This window comes from Capra hircus, chromosome 10 (genome assembly GCF_001704415.2).
Source record: "Capra hircus breed San Clemente chromosome 10, ASM170441v1, whole genome shotgun sequence".
NCBI lineage: Eukaryota > Metazoa > Chordata > Mammalia > Artiodactyla > Bovidae > Capra > Capra hircus.
The window spans coordinates 52,300,476-52,319,983 of NC_030817.1; the positions used below are offsets into that span (position 1 = coordinate 52,300,476).

The 19,508-nt window shown below is 38.8% G+C and overlaps 1 protein-coding gene across 4 annotated transcripts in view; it reads left to right on the forward strand.

Moving 5' to 3' along the window:
• The window catches only part of FAM81A (family with sequence similarity 81 member A), a 79,641-nt gene that overhangs the window by 44,605 nt on the left and 15,528 nt on the right, over positions 1-19,508 (forward strand). For all 4 annotated transcript variants that reach the window (XM_018054287.1, XM_018054284.1, XM_018054285.1 and 1 more), the window contains 2 exons: positions 17,548-17,677; positions 19,250-19,356. In XM_018054287.1, the coding sequence (XP_017909776.1) occupies positions 17,548-17,677; positions 19,250-19,356 (237 nt within the window). The remainder of the gene's footprint in view (positions 1-17,547; positions 17,678-19,249; positions 19,357-19,508) is intronic.

Here is a 19,508-nt window from a genome sequence, read left to right on the forward strand (position 1 = left end):
TAATACAATGTTGGAACTTATAGTTTGTATGTCTTTTTTTGGAAGAGGGCATTTTATATATCTCATTTATTAGCTAAGATGATCAAGACTAACTGATTTTAAAATTTTTATTAATAAAGTAAATCTAACATCTATTTTTTCTCATTTTAAATTAATTTTTATTGGACTATAGTTGCTATACAGTAGTTGGTGTGTCTTTTTAAAATTTCATTTTCTCTGAGGTATGGCAGAAATCAACACAATATTGTAAAGCAATTGTCCTTCAATAAAAAATAAAATTTTTAAATCTTTTCCTTATTCTTTTTTATTACCTTTTCTGAAATTATCAGTCCATGGTAGATTGTACACTTGAAAAAGAGACCTTTCCTCTCAGGTCATAGGAAGGGTGCTTTTCTAGGGACTTACTACTGAAAAAGTGCCCCATGGACCGACCAGCAGCGTCCCTGTCACCGGGGGCTTGTCACCGGGGGCTTGTCAGAAATGCACAACCTCTGAAGCATTCTCGGGCCTCTTCTGCCCTCTGCTGATATTAAGAGTCAAGCATGAGTGTACACAGGAGATGTGGAGTTAACAGGCAGTTTGAATCAGCTTGCAGTGAAAGTGAGGGTGGTCTGCAGAGAGTGGCAAGGGAGGAAAGAATCCAAGGTCTCTTTGGACCAGACAGGATTTTAGGGGGTATTTGTGCCAACAAAACTTGAAGGACTCTGAATATTGGGCCTGTGAATTCAGCTTTGCTGGATGACGTCAGTCTCATGGCAGAGGGCTCCTGGTTGCCACTCTTGTGTGAGTTCTCTCCTCATCTGGGTGAACCCCAGTCTCTGTAAGGCCCGTGGTGGCAGATGCCCCCTTGAGCGCCTTATGTCTCTCTCCCCTTGCACTGTACTTTGAGCAGTACTGCTTGTTATTCCCGATTGGATCAGGCTCTCCTATATCTGTGCCTTTGTGCTTGCTGTACTTGGGCTTCCCTGGTGGCTCAGAGGATAAAGCGTCTGCCTGCAATGCAGGAGACCTGGGTTTGATCCCTGGGTCGGGAAGATCCCCTGGAGAAGGAAATGGCAACCCACTCCAGTATTGTTGCCTGGAGAATCCCATGGACAGAGGAGCCTGGTGGGCTACAGTCCATGGGGTTGCAAAGACTCAGACATGACTGAGTGACTTCACTTATTCTTATACCTGCCCTCTCCCCTTCTTTCCTAACTTCTAGTCAGCCTTTAAAGTTCAGCTTAAGTTTTACCTCCTCCAGGAAGTTTTCCCAGATCCCTTTCTCCTGAACTTACCTACCACTCTCTGTGCTGTTGAGTCTCTCTGTTGCCTTGGGGCGGAGTACGTCATCTTTTTGTAACCTCAGTGCATAGAACCAGTCTCTGGGAGATAGTAGATACTCAATAAATGTTTATTTGGATGAATTAAGATTTGGAAAATCACTGTTAATTGGACTTGAAGTTTTTTTTGTGTGGAGATCAGCTGAAAGGAAACCCCAGCTCTGTTATACCTCTCAGAATTGGGAGGATCTAAAGAGCTTCAGAGCTACAAGGCAAGAGTAGGAACTTCAGGAGAACTCTAGAAATTTTCCTAGTCACTTGAGTTGCAGATGGAGGTTGAGTGAGGTGATATATGGAAGGGGCTTAGTGTGTACCTGAGATGGAGTGAATATAGAGCAGACAGGACCTGTTATGCAGCGGCCATGAAGTTATCCTTGTAACACTGGTTCTAATTACAAAATGGAGAAATTGTTTTGAAACACTTGCAGGAATTTTACATTTTTCCTCTGCAGTTTCTTATTAACGTCTTTACCCAGCTTGTTCCTTCTCTGTAACAAATGCTTTTACTCTGAAACAGTCAAAATAATGTGTTGTGAACACCACATATTTTTGCTTTATTTTAGCATTCCATCTTTCTTCTGGAATGCTAATGAGGCTTTGGTTGTTGAAACAAACTCATGTGAAATAATTCCTGGGTAAAGTTTTAACTTTCTTGCATTAATTATGTCATGGTTTTGAAAGGATATGAACTCTTTAAGTGATAGTCTTGGATTACCAGGCTGCAGTACTATTTCAGGTTTTAGTTTATAGTGTTCATGGATCCATTGGTGAAGTAATTGATAGGAAACAAACCCTGATACCTCCCTGGAGAGCCAACAGGAAAGGGCAAAGGATAATTCTCTGCAGAAATGATAGACACCCTTACTTCACTAAGCAGAACACACTTGAACAGGACTGTCTCAGAGAGTTTCCCATTCCTCCCTAACCCAAAGCCTGGAGTCTAGCTTTTCTGTTCCTACTGGGACATTTGGTCCATTTTTGGGCTTACCATCTTTATTTGTCCAGGACTCAGTAGCTTCCTCCACTTTCCTCTCTGAGATCCGTTTGCATGGTATCAGAGTTTCAGAGGAAAAATACCTGTGTACTGAGGCAGGTGTGCACATTCCCTCAGATTAAGTCCAGGGGCAAAGAAAAAAAGAAACCGATTGGATATCAGCAAGTTAAAATTTTTTGGCCATTATAAATAATGCTCTTATGCACATTCACATACGAGGTTGTGTGGTCATATGCTTTAATTTCTCTTGGATGTGTATACCTAGGAGTATAGGTGTTGAGTAATATGCTTTGTATATATTATAACTTTAATTAAAAACTGGATATTTAGGTAGTATATTGTAGCAGTCCTGGAAGCTGATGCCCTTGGGCTTGTTTTTGTTGTTTGTTTGGTTAAGTGACTTAGCTGGCCTATGTTAGTGATGTCTGTTTCTCCCACAACATGAAGCCTCTCATGACAGGAGTGATGCCAATCCTCAGAGGCTGCACAGTCAGCCTGTGATGATAGCAGTTTTTGCAAGGCTCTCTGTGACTATCCCTTCTTATTTTATTAAGCTGCCTGCCTCTGTTGGTGTCACACCCAAATCTTAGGCTCCACTGATTCCTTGCAGATTACTCTACTGTTTTTTTCTTTCCTGTTTGCTTACTTTGTTCTTCTTTGCAATTTAATCATTTTAAAAATTGCTTTTATTGTATTATGCAACCTACTATCCCCAATATATTTCTTTTTTAAGTTGTAGTATAATTGATTTACAATATTATGCTAGTTTCAGATGTATAGCACAGTGATTCTATTATACAAATATGTGTATATATAGATGTATATTTTTCAGATTATTTTCCCTCATAGATTATTACAAAATATTGAGTATAGTGCCCTGTGCTATACAGTAGGTCTTGTTGGTTATCTATTTTATGTATCTGAGTGCATGAGTGCTCAGTCTTGTGCGATTCTTTGTGACCCCCATGGACTATATATAGCCTGCCAGGCTCCTCTGTCCATAGAATTTCCCAGGCAAGAATATTGGAATGAGTTGCCACTTCCTTCTCCGGGGGATTTTCTCTACCCAGGGATCGAGCCTGTGTCTCTTGAGTCTCCTGCATTGGCAGGCAGTTTCTTTCCCACCTGAGTCACCAGGGGAGCCCTGTGTATGTAACAGTAGTATGCATCCATTATGCTGTGCTGTGTTTGACAATGTCCTAGGATGTAAATTGCTGTTTAGTCGGATTCAGTTAAACCATCACCAGCATTTAAGGGCTAATGACGTATACATATAATCAGTTCAGTTCAGTCGCTCAGTCGTGTCCGACTGTTTGCAACCCCGTGAATCACAGCATGCCAGGCCTCCCTGTCCATCACCAACTCCCGGAGTTCACTCAGACTCACGTGCATCGAGTCAGTGCTGCCATCCAGCCATCTCATCCTCTATCGTCCCCTTCTCCTCGTGCCCCCAATCCCTCCCAGCGTCAGAGTCTTTTCCAATGAGTCAACTCTTCTCATGAGGTGGCCAAAGTACTGTAGTTTCAGCTTTACTATCAATCCTTCCAATAAACACCCAGGACTGCTTTAGAATGGACTGGTTGGATCTCCTTGCAGTCCAAGGGACTCTCAAGAGCCTTTTCCAACACCACAATTCAAAAGCATCAATTCTTTGGCACTCAGCTTTCTTCACAGTCCAACTCTCACATCCATACATGACCACTGGAAAAACCATAACCTTGACTAGACGGACCTTTGTTGGCAAAGTAATGTCTCTGCTTTTGAATATGCTACCTAGGTTGGTCATAACTTTTCTTCCAAGGAGTAAGCGTCTTTTAATTTCATGGCTGCAGTCACCATCTGCAGTGATTTTGGAGCCCCCCAACATAAAGCCTGCCACTGTTTCCACTGTTTCCCCATCTGTTTCCCATGAAGTGATGGGACCAGATGCCATGATCTTCGTTTTCCAAATGTTGAGCTTTAAGCCAACTTTTTCATTCTCCTCTTTCGCTTTCATCAAGAGGCTTCTTAGTTCCTCTTCACTTTCTGCCATAAGGGTGGTGTCATCTGCATATTTGAGGTTATTGATATTTCTCCCAGCAATCTTGATTCCAGCTTGGGCTTCTTCCAGCCCAGCATTTCTTATGATGTACTCTGCATAGAAGTTAAATAAGCAGGTTGACAATATACAGCCTTGACATACTCCTTTTCCTTTTTGGAACCAGTCTGTTGTTCCATGTCCAGTTCTCACTGTTGCTTCGTGACCTGCATATAGGTTTCTCAAGAGGCAGGTTAGGTGGTCTGGTATTGCCATCTCTTTCAGAATTTTCCACAGCTTATTGTGATCCACATAGTCAAAGGCTTTGGCATAGTCAATAAAGCAGAAATAGATGTTTTTCTGGAACTCTCTTGCTCTTTCCATGATCCAGAGGATGTTGGCAATTTGATCTCTGGTTCCTCTGCCTTTTCTAAAACCAGCTTGAACATCAGGAAGTTCATGGTTGACGTATTGCTGAAGCCTGGCTTGGAGAATTTTGAGCATTACTTTACTAGCATGTGAGCCCCTGTTTGAGTTTCCTGAGCCATACAGCAAATTCCCATTGGCTATCTATTTTACATATGGTAATGTAAGTTTCCATGTTACACTTTCTATACATCTCACCCTCTCCTCCCCTGTCCCCATGTCCATAAGTCTATTTTCTAAGCCTATTTCTCTATTGCTGCCCCATAAATAAATTCTTCAGTACCATTTTTCTAGATTCCATCTATATGCATTAGAATATATTTATCTTTCTCTTTCTGACTTACTTCATTCTATATAATAGGTTTCAGGTTCATCCAACTCATTAGAACTGACTCAAATGCATTCATTTTTATGGCTGAATAATATTCCATTGTGTATATATACCACAATTTCTTTATCCATTCATCTGTTGATGGACATCTAGGTTGCTTCCATGTTCTAGCTATTGTAAATAGTGCTGCAGTGAGCAATGGGATACATGTGTCTTTTTCAATTTTGGTTTCCTCAGGGTATATGCCTAGGAGTGGGATTGCTGGGTCATATGGTGGTTTTATTCCTAATTATTTAAGGAATCTCCATACCGTCTTCCATAGTGGCTGTCAATTTACATTTGCTCCAAAAGTGCAAGAGCGTTCCCTTTTCTCCACACCCTCTCCAGCATTTATTGTTTGTAGACTTTTTGATGATGGCCATTCTGACCAGTGTAGGGCGATATCTCATTGTAGTTTTGGTTTGCATAGCTCTAATAATGAGTGATGTTGAGCATTGTTTCATGTGTTTGTTAGCCATCTGTATGTCTTCTTTGGAGAAATGTCTGTTTAGGTCTTTTCCCCACTTTTTGATTGGGTTGTTTGTTTTTCTGGTATAGAGTTGTATGAGCTGCTTATATATTTTGGAAATTAATCCTTTGTTTCATTTGCTATTATTTTCTCCTACTCTGAGGGTTGTCTTTACACCTTGCTTAGTGTTTCCTTTGCTGTGCAAAAGCTTTTAAGTTTAATCAGGTCCCACTTGTTTACTTTTGTTTTTATTTCCATTACTCTAGGAGGTGGGTCATAGAGGATCTTTCTTTGATTTATGTCATCAAGTGTTCTGCCTGTGTTTTTCTCTAAGAGTTTTACAGTTTCTGGTCTTACATTTAGGTCTTTAATCCATTTTGAGTTTATCTTTGTGTATGGTGTTAGGAAGTGTTCTAATTTCTTTCTTTTACATGTAGTTGTCCAGTTTTCTCAGCACCATTTATTGAAGAGGCTGTCTTTGCCCCATTGTGTATTCTTGCCTCCTTTGTCAAAAATAAAGTACCCATAGGTGTGTGGGCTTATTTCTGGGCTTTCTATCTTGTTCCATTGGTCTGTATTTCTGTTTTTGTGTCGGTACCATACTGTCTTGATGACTGTAGCTTTGTAGTATAATCTAAAGTCAGGAAGGTTGACTCCTCCAGCTCCATTCTTCTTTCTCAAGACTGCTTTGGTTATTCGGGGTCTTTGGTATTTCCATATGAATTGTGAAATGTTTTTGTTCTAGTTCTGTGAAAAATGTCATTGGTAGTTTGATAGGGATCGCATTGAATCTGTAGATTGTGGTTGATAGTATAGTCATTTTTACAGTATTGATTCTTCCTACCCAGGAACATGGAATATCTCTCCATCTGTTTATGTCATCTTTGACTTCTTTCATTAGTGTCTTATAATTTTCTGTGTACAGCTCTTTTGTCTCCTTAGGTAAGTTTATTCCTAGATATTTAATTCTTTCTGTTGCAATGGTGAATGGGATTGATTGCTTAATTTCTCTTTCTGATTTTTCATTGTTAGTATATAGAAATACAAGTGATTTCTGTGCATTGATTTTATATCCTGCAACTTTGTTAATTTCACTGATTAGCTCTAGTAATTTTCCAATACTATGTTTAGGGTTTTCTGTGTACAGTATCATGTCATCTGCAAATAGTGAGAGCTTTATTTCTTTTCTGATCTGGATTCCTTTTATTTCTTTGATTCCTTTTATTTCTGTGATTGCTGTAGCTAGGACTTCTAGAACTATGTTGAATAATAGTGGTGAAAGTGGACACCCTTGTCTTGTTCCTGATCTTAGGGGGAATGCTTTCAGTTTTTCACCATTGAGAATAATGTTTACTGTAGGTTTATAATATATGCCCTTTACTGTGTTGAGGTAGGTTTCTTCTATGTCCATTTTTTGAAGAGTTTTAATCATAAATGGGTGCTGAATTTTGTCAAAGGCTTTTTCTGTATCTATTGAGATGATCATATGGTTTTTATCTTTCAATTTGTTAATATGGTATATCACATTGATTGACTTGTGTAGATTGAAGAATCCTTGCATCCCTGGAATAAACCCAAGTTGTTCATGGTGAGCTTTTTGATGTGTTGCTGAATTCTGTTTGCTAAAATTTTGTTGAGGATTTTTGCATCTATGTTCATCAATGATGTTGGTCTGTAGTTTTCTTTCTTTGTGTTGTCTTTGTCTGGTTTTCATATCAGGTGATGGTGGCCTCTTAGAATGAGTTTGGAAGTGTTCCTTCAGTTCAGTTCAGTTCAGTCACTCAGTCATGTCTGACTCTTTGCGACCCCATGAATCACAGCATGCCAGGCCTCCCTGTCCATCACCATCTCCCGGAGTTCACCCAAACTCACATCCATCGAGTCGGTGATGCCATCCAGCCATCTCATCCTCCATCGTCCCCTTCTCCTCCTGCCCCCGATCCCTCCCAGCATCAGAGTCTTTTCCAATGAGTCAACTCTTCCCATGAGGTGGCCAAAGTACTGGAGTTTCAGCTTTACCATCAATCCTTCCAAAGAACACCCAGGGCTGATCTCTTTCAGAATGGACTGGTTGGATCTCCTTGCAGTCCAAGGGACTCTCAAGAGTCTTCTCCCACACCACAGTTCAAAAGCATCAATTATTCGACTCTTGGCTTTCTTCACAGTCCATACATGAGAGTCTTGCATCCATACATGACCACTGGAAAAACCATAGCCTTGACTAGACATACCTTTGTTGGCAAAGTAATGTCTCTGCTTTTGAATATGCTATCTAGGTTGGTCATAACTTTTCTTCCAAGGAGTAAGCGTCTTTTAATTTCATGGCTGCAGTCACTATCTGCAGTGATTTTGGAGCCCAAAAGAATAAAGTCTGACACTGTTTCCACTGTTTCTCCATCTATTTGTCATGAAGTGATGGGACCAGATGCCATGATCTTCATTTTCTGAATGTTGAGCTTTAAGCCAACTTTTTCGCTCTCCTCTTTCACTTTCATCAAGAGGCTTTTTAGTTCCTCTTCACTTTCTGCCATAAGGATGGTGTCATCTGCATATCTGAGGTTATTGATATTTTTCCTGGCAGTCTTGATTCCAGCTTGTGCTTCTTCTAGCCCAGTGTTTCTCATGATGTACTCTGCATATAAGTTAAATAAGCAGGTTGACAATATACAGCCTTGACATACTCCTTTTCCTATTTGGAACCAGTCTGTTGTTCCTTCCTCTGCAGTTTTTTGAAAGAGTTTTAGAAGGATAGGCATTAGCTCTTCTCTAAATGTTGGATAGATTTCTTCCGTGAAGCCATCTGGTCCTGGGCTTCTGTTTTTTGGGAGATTTTTGATCACAGTTATCACAGTTTCAATTTCAGTGCTTATAATTGTATTGTTCATAATTTCTATTTCTTCCTGATTCAGTCTTGAAAGATTGAACTTTTCTAAGAATCTGTCCATTTCTCCCAGGTTATCCATTTTATTGCCATATAGTTGTTCACAATAGTCTCTTATGATCCTTTGTATTTCTGCATTGTCTGTTGTAACCTCTCCTGTTTGTTGATTTGATTCTTCTCTCTTTTTTCCTGATGAGTCTGGCTAAAGGTTTGTCAATTTTGTGTATCTTCCCCAAGAACCCACTTTTGGTTTTATTAATCTTTACTATTGTTTCTTTCATTTCTTTTTCATTTGTTTCTGCTCTGCTCTTTATGATTTCTTTCCTTCTACTATTTCTTTTGTTCTTTTTTTCTAGTTGTTTTAGGTGTAAAGTTAGGTTGGCTATTTGATGTTTTTCTTGTTTCTTGAGGTAGGATTGTAATGCTATAAACGTCCCTCTTAGAACTGCTTTTGCTGCATCCCATAGGTTTTGAGTTGTCATGTTTTCATTGTCATTTGTTTCTAAAAATTTTTTGATTTCCCTTTTGATTTCTTCAGTAACCTGTTGGTTATTTAGCAACATATTGTTTAATCTCCATGTGTTTGTGTTTCTTGCAGCTTTTTTCTTGTAATTGATACCTAGTCTCATAGCGTTGTGGTCAGTGAAGATGCTTGACATGATTTCAGTTTTCTTAAATTTACTGAGATTTGATTTGTGACCCAAGATGTGGTCTGTCCTGGAGAATGTTCCATGTGCACTTGAGAAGAAGGTGTATTCTTCTGCATTTGGATGGAATGTCCTGAAGATATTAATGAGATCCGTCTCATCTAATGTGTCATTTAAGACTTGTGTTTCCTTATTAATTTTCTGTTTTGATGATCTGTCCATTGGTGTGAGTGGGGTGTTAAAGTCTCCCACTATGATTGTGTTGCTGTCAATTTCTCTTTTTATGTCTGTTAGTATTTGTCTTATATATTGAGGTGCTCCTATATCATGAACCCCTTTTATTAATGTTGAATTATTTTCTAATATAGATATATCCCGAGGCTCTCTTACAAAATGCAGTGAAAACATGGGAACAGACCAAAATTTACACAAAGGGGACAAACAAGTTGTAGAGCAATAATAACGTCTTCTCAGGATGATATAGGATGTTTCTCTCTGTTTCTACTCCCGTCTCTCACCTCCTTTTTCTTTTTTTTTTAGACTTTTTAGTTTGTATTGGCATATAGCTGATTAAAGGGCTTCCCCAGTGGCTCAGCATTAGAGAATCCGCCTGCAATGCAAGAGATGTGCGTTCAATCCCTGGGTCAGGAAGGTCCCTGGAGGAGGGCTTGGTAACCCACTCCAGTATTCTTGCCTGGAGAATCCCATGGATGGAGGAGCCTGGCTACAGTCCATAGGGTCGCAGAGTTGGACATGACTGAAGTGACTGAGCACACACATAGCCTATTAATAATGTTGTGATAGTTTCAGGTGAACAGTGAAGGGACTCAGCCATACATACATATCATAACACCTCTTGATCATGCCAATATTTTGTTAGGCCGTAACACCCATATTAGAAGCTTAGATTATGATACAGTAGTCCCAAGGGAATATACCCCAAGACTCCCAGTGGGTGCCTGAAACTGGGGATAGCACTGAAGCCTCCCTGTATATATACTATGTTTTTTCCTATATACTTATCCCTGTGAGAAAGTTTAATTTATAACTTAGGCAAAATAAGAGATTAACAATAATTAATAATAAAATAGAATAATTATAAGAGTTTACTGTAAAAAATATTGTATGAATGTGGTCTCTCTCTCAGAATATCTTAGTGTAGTGTATTTACGTTTGCAAGGTTGTGAGATTATAAAATGCCTATGTGAAGAGATGAAGTAAAATGAATGACATAGGCATTCTGTAAGTGTCATTGCTTTTTAAATGCCGTATGCTACCATGTCACAAGCTGTAAGAGAAGATCTGCCTAAGCATGAAACTCAAGTCATGTCTGTGGTTAGACATTTGGGACCCTGTTCTGGACTTTTAACCACCTCCTTGCCATCATTGATCAGACAGCCAAGTGATAGAGTCATTCTGCCACCTAACTGCCGCAACCAAGAGCTGTACCTGGAAGACAGCTGCCCAAAGACCTGAAAAGGGAAATTTTGGAATGAATACATCAGTAGTTCATCTGTAATATTACATCAAGATAAAACAGGACAACTGGTCAGAATTCAGTGGAGGTTCTTGTTTAACTAAATCTATTGAGTCATGCCTACAGCTACATGTGAGCCTCAAGACTGCCTTTTATGATGTGTGTTTTTTGAGAAGAAAGGAAGGGGGCTTCCCTGGTGGTCCATTGGTTAAGAGTCTGCCTGCCAATGCAGGGGACACAGGTTTGATCCCTGGTTCAGGAAGACATACTATTCCGTCACGTGTTTCTTCATGACAGTATATTGTGGGCCTCCTTCCAGGATGCACATGACCTGACTGACTTTTTAATTAAATATGGGATATTCTGTTCCATGTATGTATCATAATTTAATATATTTAGCCACTCCTGTATTAATGGAAATGTGTGTTGTAGCTCTGATACTTTGACCACCTGATGCGAAGAGCTGACTCATTGGAAAAGATCCTGATGCTGGGAAAGATTCAGGGTAGGAGGAGAAGGGGGAGACAGAGGATGAGATGGTTGGATGGCATCATTGACTCAATGGACATGAGTCTGAGCAAGCTCCAGGAGATGATGGACAGGGAAGCCTGGTGTGCTGCAGTCCATGGGGTTGCAAAGAGTCAGACATGACTGAGTGACTGAACAACAACAATGTTGTAGTGTTTGTGTTTGCAAGTGAGACAAAATATGGAAGCCAAGCTATAGCTAGTGCAAATCTGTGAGCCATGAGCTTTAGGATCATTTTGAGACCTTTTCAAGTAACTTATTTAAAATAGTCTGTCCCTTGAACTGCTTTGTGAAGATGATAAACTGCTATGATGTAAATTTCCATCTAACAAATTTCCATCCAATAAGCTGTTATTTGAATTGGAAAATAATATTTTTGTATTTCATGGTAACTTAAAAATTCCGATTTCTCCAAATATAATTTAGATAATGTTTTGCTTAAAAATTTTGAGCTCAAAGTTAAAAAGAGGGGTCTGTATTTGATATTGTTTTTTAGGCATCATTTGTGAGTGGGATGATTTTGAGGACTAAATGAACTAATATTTAGTTCATGCATAAGTCCGTGTTTAATTCATGCATAATATTATGCATCTTGGACAGTGCATGGTACGAAGTAAATATTCCTTATAGTCATTCATTGGCAAGTATTTATTGAGCCCCTACTACAAGCAAGGCAATGTGCTCAGCACTAGGGTTTTAGTGATAGAAAAGGCAGTTGCCCTTCTTCCTTAAATGTAGTTTATATTCCTTCTAATAGGAGAGATAGACATTAAGCAAATTATTGCAAAATAATTATTTATTTTACTTATGATTCTGGTTTATAGATTTGGGGGGAGTTTCTATAGAAATGATCGTATCATCTGCATATATTGGCAGTTTAATTTCTTCTTTTCTGATCCTCATATCCTTTGTCTTTTTTGTCATCTTGTACTGGGTAAAATCTTCAGTACAGTTCATTAGAAATTTAACAATGAGCATCTTTCTCTTGTTTTCAACTTTAATGAGAATACTTCCAGAGTTTTTCCATTTTTTGGATGATGATTAATCATGGATTCATCAGATTTGGGAAGTTTTCTTGCACTCCAGATTTACTAAGACTGTTTATAATTTGTATTGAGTTTTCTCAAGTGTTTTTGCATCTATTCAAATCACAGATTTCTCTCTTAATCTGTTAATGTAAATTTAGCAAGGTGGTTACTAATATTAAAGTACAAAGATCAGTTTCTTTACTAAAAACCAATAGGAAATAACTAGAAAACATACTTAAAATGAAGATGTTATTTAAACTAAAATCAGGGAATGTGTAATAACTGGGCATATATCTAACAAAAATTGTTCAACACTTCTTGAAAATTAAAAAAAATTGGTTAAGAAATAATGAGAAAATATAAATAAATAGAAACAGGTGTTATATTCAAGGGTAGGAAGTCTTTAATATCTTTAAAAATATCAGTTTTCACAAATTAATCTTCAGAATCAATGAAATTCCAATTAGATTCCAGAGTTTTATGGAGAAGCTTGATAAGATGATCCTAATGTTTGTACATCAGTTAAGAGTCAGAAATACTCAAGATACTTATGAAGATGATCAAAGAGGGGAGAGTTGCCCTACTAGATACCAAGACTTGCTATGAAACTGTAGTTATTAAGATGTTATGTTGATGGCTTAGGGATAGAGAAATTAAACAGTGGAACAGGATAGAAAGTCCAGAATTGAATCACACATGTATGGGACTTTGATATATGTCATAGATGGTGTAGCAGATCCATGGAGAAAGAAGAGACTGTTAAGTAAATGGAGCTAGAAAATTTATTATCCATTTCAAAAAAGATTCATTTTTTTCCCTATCTCATATCAGATATAAAATCACCTCCAGATGAGTAAAGGACTTAAATGCTGAAGATAAGACTTAAAACTTTTAATAGAAACATATAGAGAAATATCTTTTAGACCTTTTGGTAGGGGAGGATTTCTTCTTGATATAGAAGGCATTGAGAAGTTTATGTTAAAATTTCAAGTGTTGCTCACCATTCTTAAATAAGAAAATGAGAAGTTACAAATGGAGGAAGACATTGTATAGTAAAAAATTGTGTCAAGAATATATGTACAAGCTGAGAATAATGCAAACAATCCAGTGTAACAGTGGGTAAGAGACATGAACTGACATCAAAGAAGAAACACTCATGGCCGATAAACATGTGAGGAGATTCAGTAGCATTGGTTGATATTGAAATGAAAATTTCAAAAAGCAGCAATATATGCTTTCTCACTCCCAGTAGATTGACATCTAAAATGTCCAAAAATGCCAAGCGGTAGAGAGCGTGTAGGTGCACCTAGTGAGGGCTGATATTACCTCTCAGTGCTGAACATCCACGTACTTTGAGATCCATCAGTTTATGCCCAAGATAACTTGCTGAAGTTGTACCACAGGAGGGTATGTTCATAGCATCATTGTTCAAAATAGCAAAGTCTTGCAATAACCTAAAGTGCCCATTAGTGGAAGTTTGGAAAATAAATTGTAACAAACAATAGAATGTTATTTTGTAGTTAAGATGAATAACTACTGTAGTGTTTAACAATATAGTTGAAGCTTAGCAATAAGTGAAAACAATAAGTATCAAAATATTACTTATGACATTATGGCTTTTGTAACAGTTGAATTCAACTAATACACACATACACATGCTTTTAAGAAATATGTATGTGTGCTACTACTGCTAAGTCGCTTCAGTCGTGTCCGACTCTGTGTGACCTCATAGATGGCAGCCCACCAGGCTCCGCTGTCCCTGGGATTCTCCAGGCAAGAACACTGGAGTGGGTTGCCATTTCCTTCTCCAGTGCATGAAAGTGAAAAGTGAAAGTGAAGTCGCTTAGTCATGTCCGACTCTTAGTGACCCCATGGACTGCAGCCTACCAGGCTCCTCTATCCATGGGATTTTCCAGGCAAGAGTATAGGAGTGGGTTGCCACTGCCTTCTCTACAATATATATGTGTATATATATATTAATACATAAACAGACATGTATGTGTGTGTGCAATACAGTCTTGAAAGGAGAACAAGGGAATGATGACACAGGATTTAAAATAGGAACAGTTATTTAAAAATAATTAACTGAATAAAGTGAGCCATGAATAAAGTGAGCTGCAGATGGTGACTGCAGCCATGAAATTAAAAGATGCTCGTTCCTTGGGAAGAAAAGTTATAACCAACCTAGTCAGCATATTAAAAAGCAGACCTTTGCCAACAAAGGTCTGTCTGGTCAAAGCTGTGGTTTTTCTGGTAGTCATGTATGGATGTGAGAGTTGGACAATAAAGAAGGCTGAGCACTGAAGAATTGATGCTTTTGAACTGTGGTGTTGGAGAAGATTCTTGAGATTCCATTGACCTGCAAGGAGATCAAACCAGTTAATCCTAAAGGAAATCAGTCCTGAATATTCACTGGCAGGGCTGATGCTTAAGCTGAAACTCCAATACTTTGCCACCTGATGTGAAGAGCCAACTTGTTAGAAAAGACTCTGATGCTGGGAAAGATTGAAGGCAGGAGGAGAAGGGGACAACAGAGGATAAGATGGTTGGATGGCATCACAGACTCAACGGACATAAGTTTGAGCAAGCTCTGGGAGTTGGTGAAGGACAGGGAAGCCTGGCATGCTGCAGTTCATGGGGTTGCAAAGAGACAGACACAACTGAGTGACTGGACAACAACAGCCAGTAGAAAATGATAATAATAGTGGTAGTAATAGTAATAATAATAAATTTTAAGAAGTTCAGCAAAAGAAAAATGTGGGGTATCTGGAAAGTGTTTAATTGCTATACCTGATCTCCAGGAAGGGTTCAGTAAGGAAGTGACTATTGTGCTTAGCTTGAAGGATGTATAGTACCTAGTCAGGTGATAAGGTCAAGGAAGAAGACTTCATCCAGAGAGAACAGCCTGGGTGAAGGCCTTAAAGTGGGGAAGAAGTGAAGTAAGTTCAAAGGCCTGCAATGTAATGGTGTGGCTGAGTATAGAGGAAAAAAGGGACAGAATATATCAGATGATGCAGGGAGGTAGGTGGCTTGGGACTGACTCTAAGCATTTTGAAGGATTTTGGTTTTATCCTAGAAAAACAGGAAATTGTACAAAGAATTTAGGCAGAATTTAGTTTGATTTTTCTTTGCTCACACTTTTGTTTCTTTGGGGTTAATACCTAGATTGCAAGGTACATCGAAATATATTCATGTTTCAAGATTTGGAGTATATACTGCCAAGTTGCCCTCAAGAAGATTTGTAAAATTTACTGTTCCACCTGCAATGTGTGATGTAGCTTAATTCTACAAACTCCAATGTTGGGCAGTAAATGTTAAAAATATTTCCAATATAGATGGATAGTGACATGATTGCTGCTTTGTGTCTATTTTATTATGACTGTTGAAATTTACACCTGTATATATGCAGTTTTCAGATTGTGTTTCAAAATATTAAAAATATTTTCATCAATATTACATTTTTTTATCCTAATACATTTTCTGTTATTTCCTAAGAGGATTATAGCATTTTAATCAAATGATTAAGCTAAACGGGTTGTTCAACTTAGAGAAAATGTGAGTCATTACCAAGTAAAATCTCAAGAAGTTTGAAGTAATTGAGCTGGTAGCTTACTTTTTTCAGAGTCTACAAAAAATTAAATTTTCCAAAAATTTTCTCAGTTTGTTGTTTCTTGCATCCTACTCCTTCTCTCTGGGTATTCTTTTCTTCTTACTGAAGCACATTATTTAATGACTTTTTCAATATGAGTGTGTGGGCGATGCATTTCTTAATCTTTGTATGTCTGAAATGTCTTTATTTTGCACTTATTCTTGGATGATAGATTTGTTCCCCTCAGTCCGTAGAAGCTGTTTCTCCAATATCTTCTGATATTTATTGTCTTCTGGTATCTATAGTGTGCTATCAATCTTATAGTCAGTCAAAAAATCATTTTGTCTTTGGTATCTGGTAGCTTTTAAGATTTTATCTTTATCTTGGGTTATATGAATTTCACCATAGTCTGTTTAGTTTTACTTATGCCACTTGGTATTCATTGAATACTTTAAAACTCATGCCTTTCTTCAGTCTTAGAAAATCTACAGCACTCACACCTGAAATATTGCTTCTTTGCCATTCTCTCCATTTTTTATTTTTAAATTCTTCAACCTCCCTTTGACTTATGTTAGCATCTCTTTATTTGTCCTCTCTCTTTCTTCACTATTTCTTCATGTTTTGCATCTCTGTCTGGCTTTGGTGCATTCTGAGCAGGCTCCTTGCTACTTCCTTATAATTCATTGATTTTATCTTCAATCATGTTTAGTCTAGAGTTTGTCAGGTCTACTAAGAAAATTTTAGCTTATTTTTAGGATTTCTAATTTTCTTCTCTTAACCGCTTGTGCTTTTTTTTATCTCTACTTAAAAAAGAATAAGAGTTCTCGTGATGGATGTTAATCTATCTTTCCTTTTTGAGTACCTAACACGTATGTACTTTAAGCTCACTTGATCCGAGGCCATACATGTGAGTTGTAGGAAAGCTGGCAGTAGTAAGAATAGAAGCCACGGGGGCCCAGGCTCACGTAATTTACTTCTGCCTTTAGGACCATTAGGCTTGATGCCTACATATTCCTTCCCCTCCAAGATGGTGTCCTGCCCATGTGCCCACATCTGTGGCTTGGTGTTCGTAATGGGCTGCCCAGATTGCCTGGTCCCCCAGTGACCCCTGCTTAGGCATGTCGTGTCTACTGGAGCCCAGTAGCAAGCTGGCAGGTCCTTCTTAGCGCAGGAATGATTGTGTTGGAACAGGACATGACTTTGCTCTCAATTCCTAGGAGGTCATTCTGTGTTTGACAGAGGCTTCATAGCCCAGATTACCACAGATACTTTGCATACCTTTAGAACTGCCAAGTCATAAGGCTCAAGGGCAAAGTACCTGGGACCAGCTGCAGAACTTTCCCATGCTCTGGAGCACACTGAAGGCACATAGCCTTATAGGTGGTTTGGTAAAATGGGAACAGTGCTTTCAGATGTGGTAGAAGTTGCCTTCAAAATCCAGAGGCCCTGAACTTGAGAGGTGGAGGGGGCACTGTAGAGTGACAGGCCACATCTGGCTCACTCTGTAAGCTTTTTGTTACTGGGCTCTCACTGCATATTCAGTTTTGTACTGATGAGCATTGTAAAGCCTTTGTTTTGTCAATGGTTACATCTCTAGTCTTACTGAGCAACATCCCTGTGGTTTAACTTAAAAACCATAATGTGAGCAGCTCTCTGAATTCATCCAAATCTCTTGTTAAAAGGGATGATTCATAGTGTAGTTTCTCTGAGTGGGATCATGCACTTTATAGTATGCAAGGAAGCTTCAGCTCATGTTTTAAAACTTTGATAAGAATTTCCTCTGTTGTTTATCTGGATAGATGTGACGCCAGCATAGCCAGACTCTCTGCCGAGCACAAAACGACCTATGAGGGCCTCCAGCACTTGAACAAAGAACAGCAAGCTGCCAAACTCATCTTGGAAACAAAAATCAAAGACGCAGAGGGACAGGTATGACCTGTTTCAGGTAGCTTTTTGAAAGTGGGTATTTGTTCTTATCTAAGAATAACATGGGTTTAATTATTTCCTGCAGGAGAAACTAGTCAGGGCGCTCAGCATAAGCATCCCTCTTCTTCTTCCTCCTTCTATTTCACTGGAGTGGCCCTTTGTAAGAATGCAACCAAAATGCCAAGATTTGTCAGTATACTCCTAATTTTAAGTATTCTTTTCCCTCATTCTTCAAACAATGTGTTCCAGAAATTCTAACTTACATCTCCAGAACCATTTCTTAGCCAGGTAAGTGACAAAAGTGTGGTTTTACAGGCTTTTACAGGCCACTAATCTCAATTTTGGATTCAGGAAATAGTTTATTCATAGGATTTATGGGCTGCCTCATCACATAGTTTGTATATGGGGAAAGATTAGAACAAAGCTAGAGGGTTGGCTAGCTAATAAGTTTCAGAGTATTCCACCTTGCAATTCACAGGTTAATTTCTTAAAGCAAAATTCTTGGCATTTCACAGTTTGTTTTTTGGCTGCTTAGAAGTTTTCCTTTGCCATAACGGGGCCTGTCTTCTAGGTCTTTCTCTACAATGTCTGTTTTACTTGCTGTTCTTCATTTGAAGAGAGACCACTCCAGTATTCTTGCCTGGAGAATTCTGCTTCATGGTTTTATAATAATTAATTTTTTTACAGAAATAGCTTTGGATCCTTATTGGAGGCAGCTAGGACCCAAATATGTCTAATCCAATAAATTGACTAGGTACCCCCTTTTATTAGAATGAAAAAAAAGAAAAAGTGTTAGTCGCTCAATCATGTCTGACTTTTTGTGACCCCATGGACTGTAGCCCATCAGGCTTCTCTGTCGATGGGGATTCTGCAGGCAAGAATGTTGGAGTGGTTTGCTGTGCCCTCCTCCAGGGGATCTTTCCGACTCAGGGATTGAACCTGCATCTCTTACATGCCAATGCCAACAACCTTGGCAGGTGGGTTCTTTACCGCTAGCCCCACCTGGGAAGCTGAAAAATTATGTTTCCTGAAACTTAACCTGCATCTGGGGGTAAATCTGAGACCTAATGGGTTTTGTAAGTGATAAGAATTCCATCCTTTATGACTAGTAGCCACACTAACGGTGGAAATTTCAAGGTAAAAATGACTTCTATTTTGTGCCAGCAGGGGGAAGTCTTGGTCCTGGGCAGGAGCTGGGCTTGCTCAACAGAGACCTGTAGTTGAGTGCTCACTGCATGATGAATATTTTGGCAGTGCTGCTGGTCTTGACTTTTTTTTTGGCTATGCCCTGCGGCCTGTTGGGATCTGAGTTTCCTGACCAAAGACTGAACCTGTACCACAGCAGTGAAAGCCCAGAATCTTAACCACTAGGCCACCAGGAAACTCCTCTGGTCTTGATTTTTGATGGGTGTGTGTAAAAGAATTGGAAGTGGAGAGATTAGGTGGACTCCTAAATGAATTTATTACATTAGATTGAATTTAATGCCATGGACGAGAATACATGTCACTAATGTTTTCTGAAATTACCTCTGAAAAGGTTTGATGTGGTATTTACAAGTGAAGTTTCCTTTCCAGATCTCTCAGCTCTTAAACAGAGTGGACTTATCAATATCAGAGCAAAGCACCAAACTGAAGATGTCCCACAGAGATAGTAACCACCAGCTTCAGCTTTTGGATACTAAGTGAGTAATCAACTTAGAAAAATCTGTTTTGGTTGATGTTCTTTATACTACAGTTTTTTCCCCTTTTGGTTTTTATTTATTGTACAAAGTGAAAACCATAATGGGAGTTCACAGGGAAAGTTTCCTTGTAGCCTGTTACCACTTTACCTTCC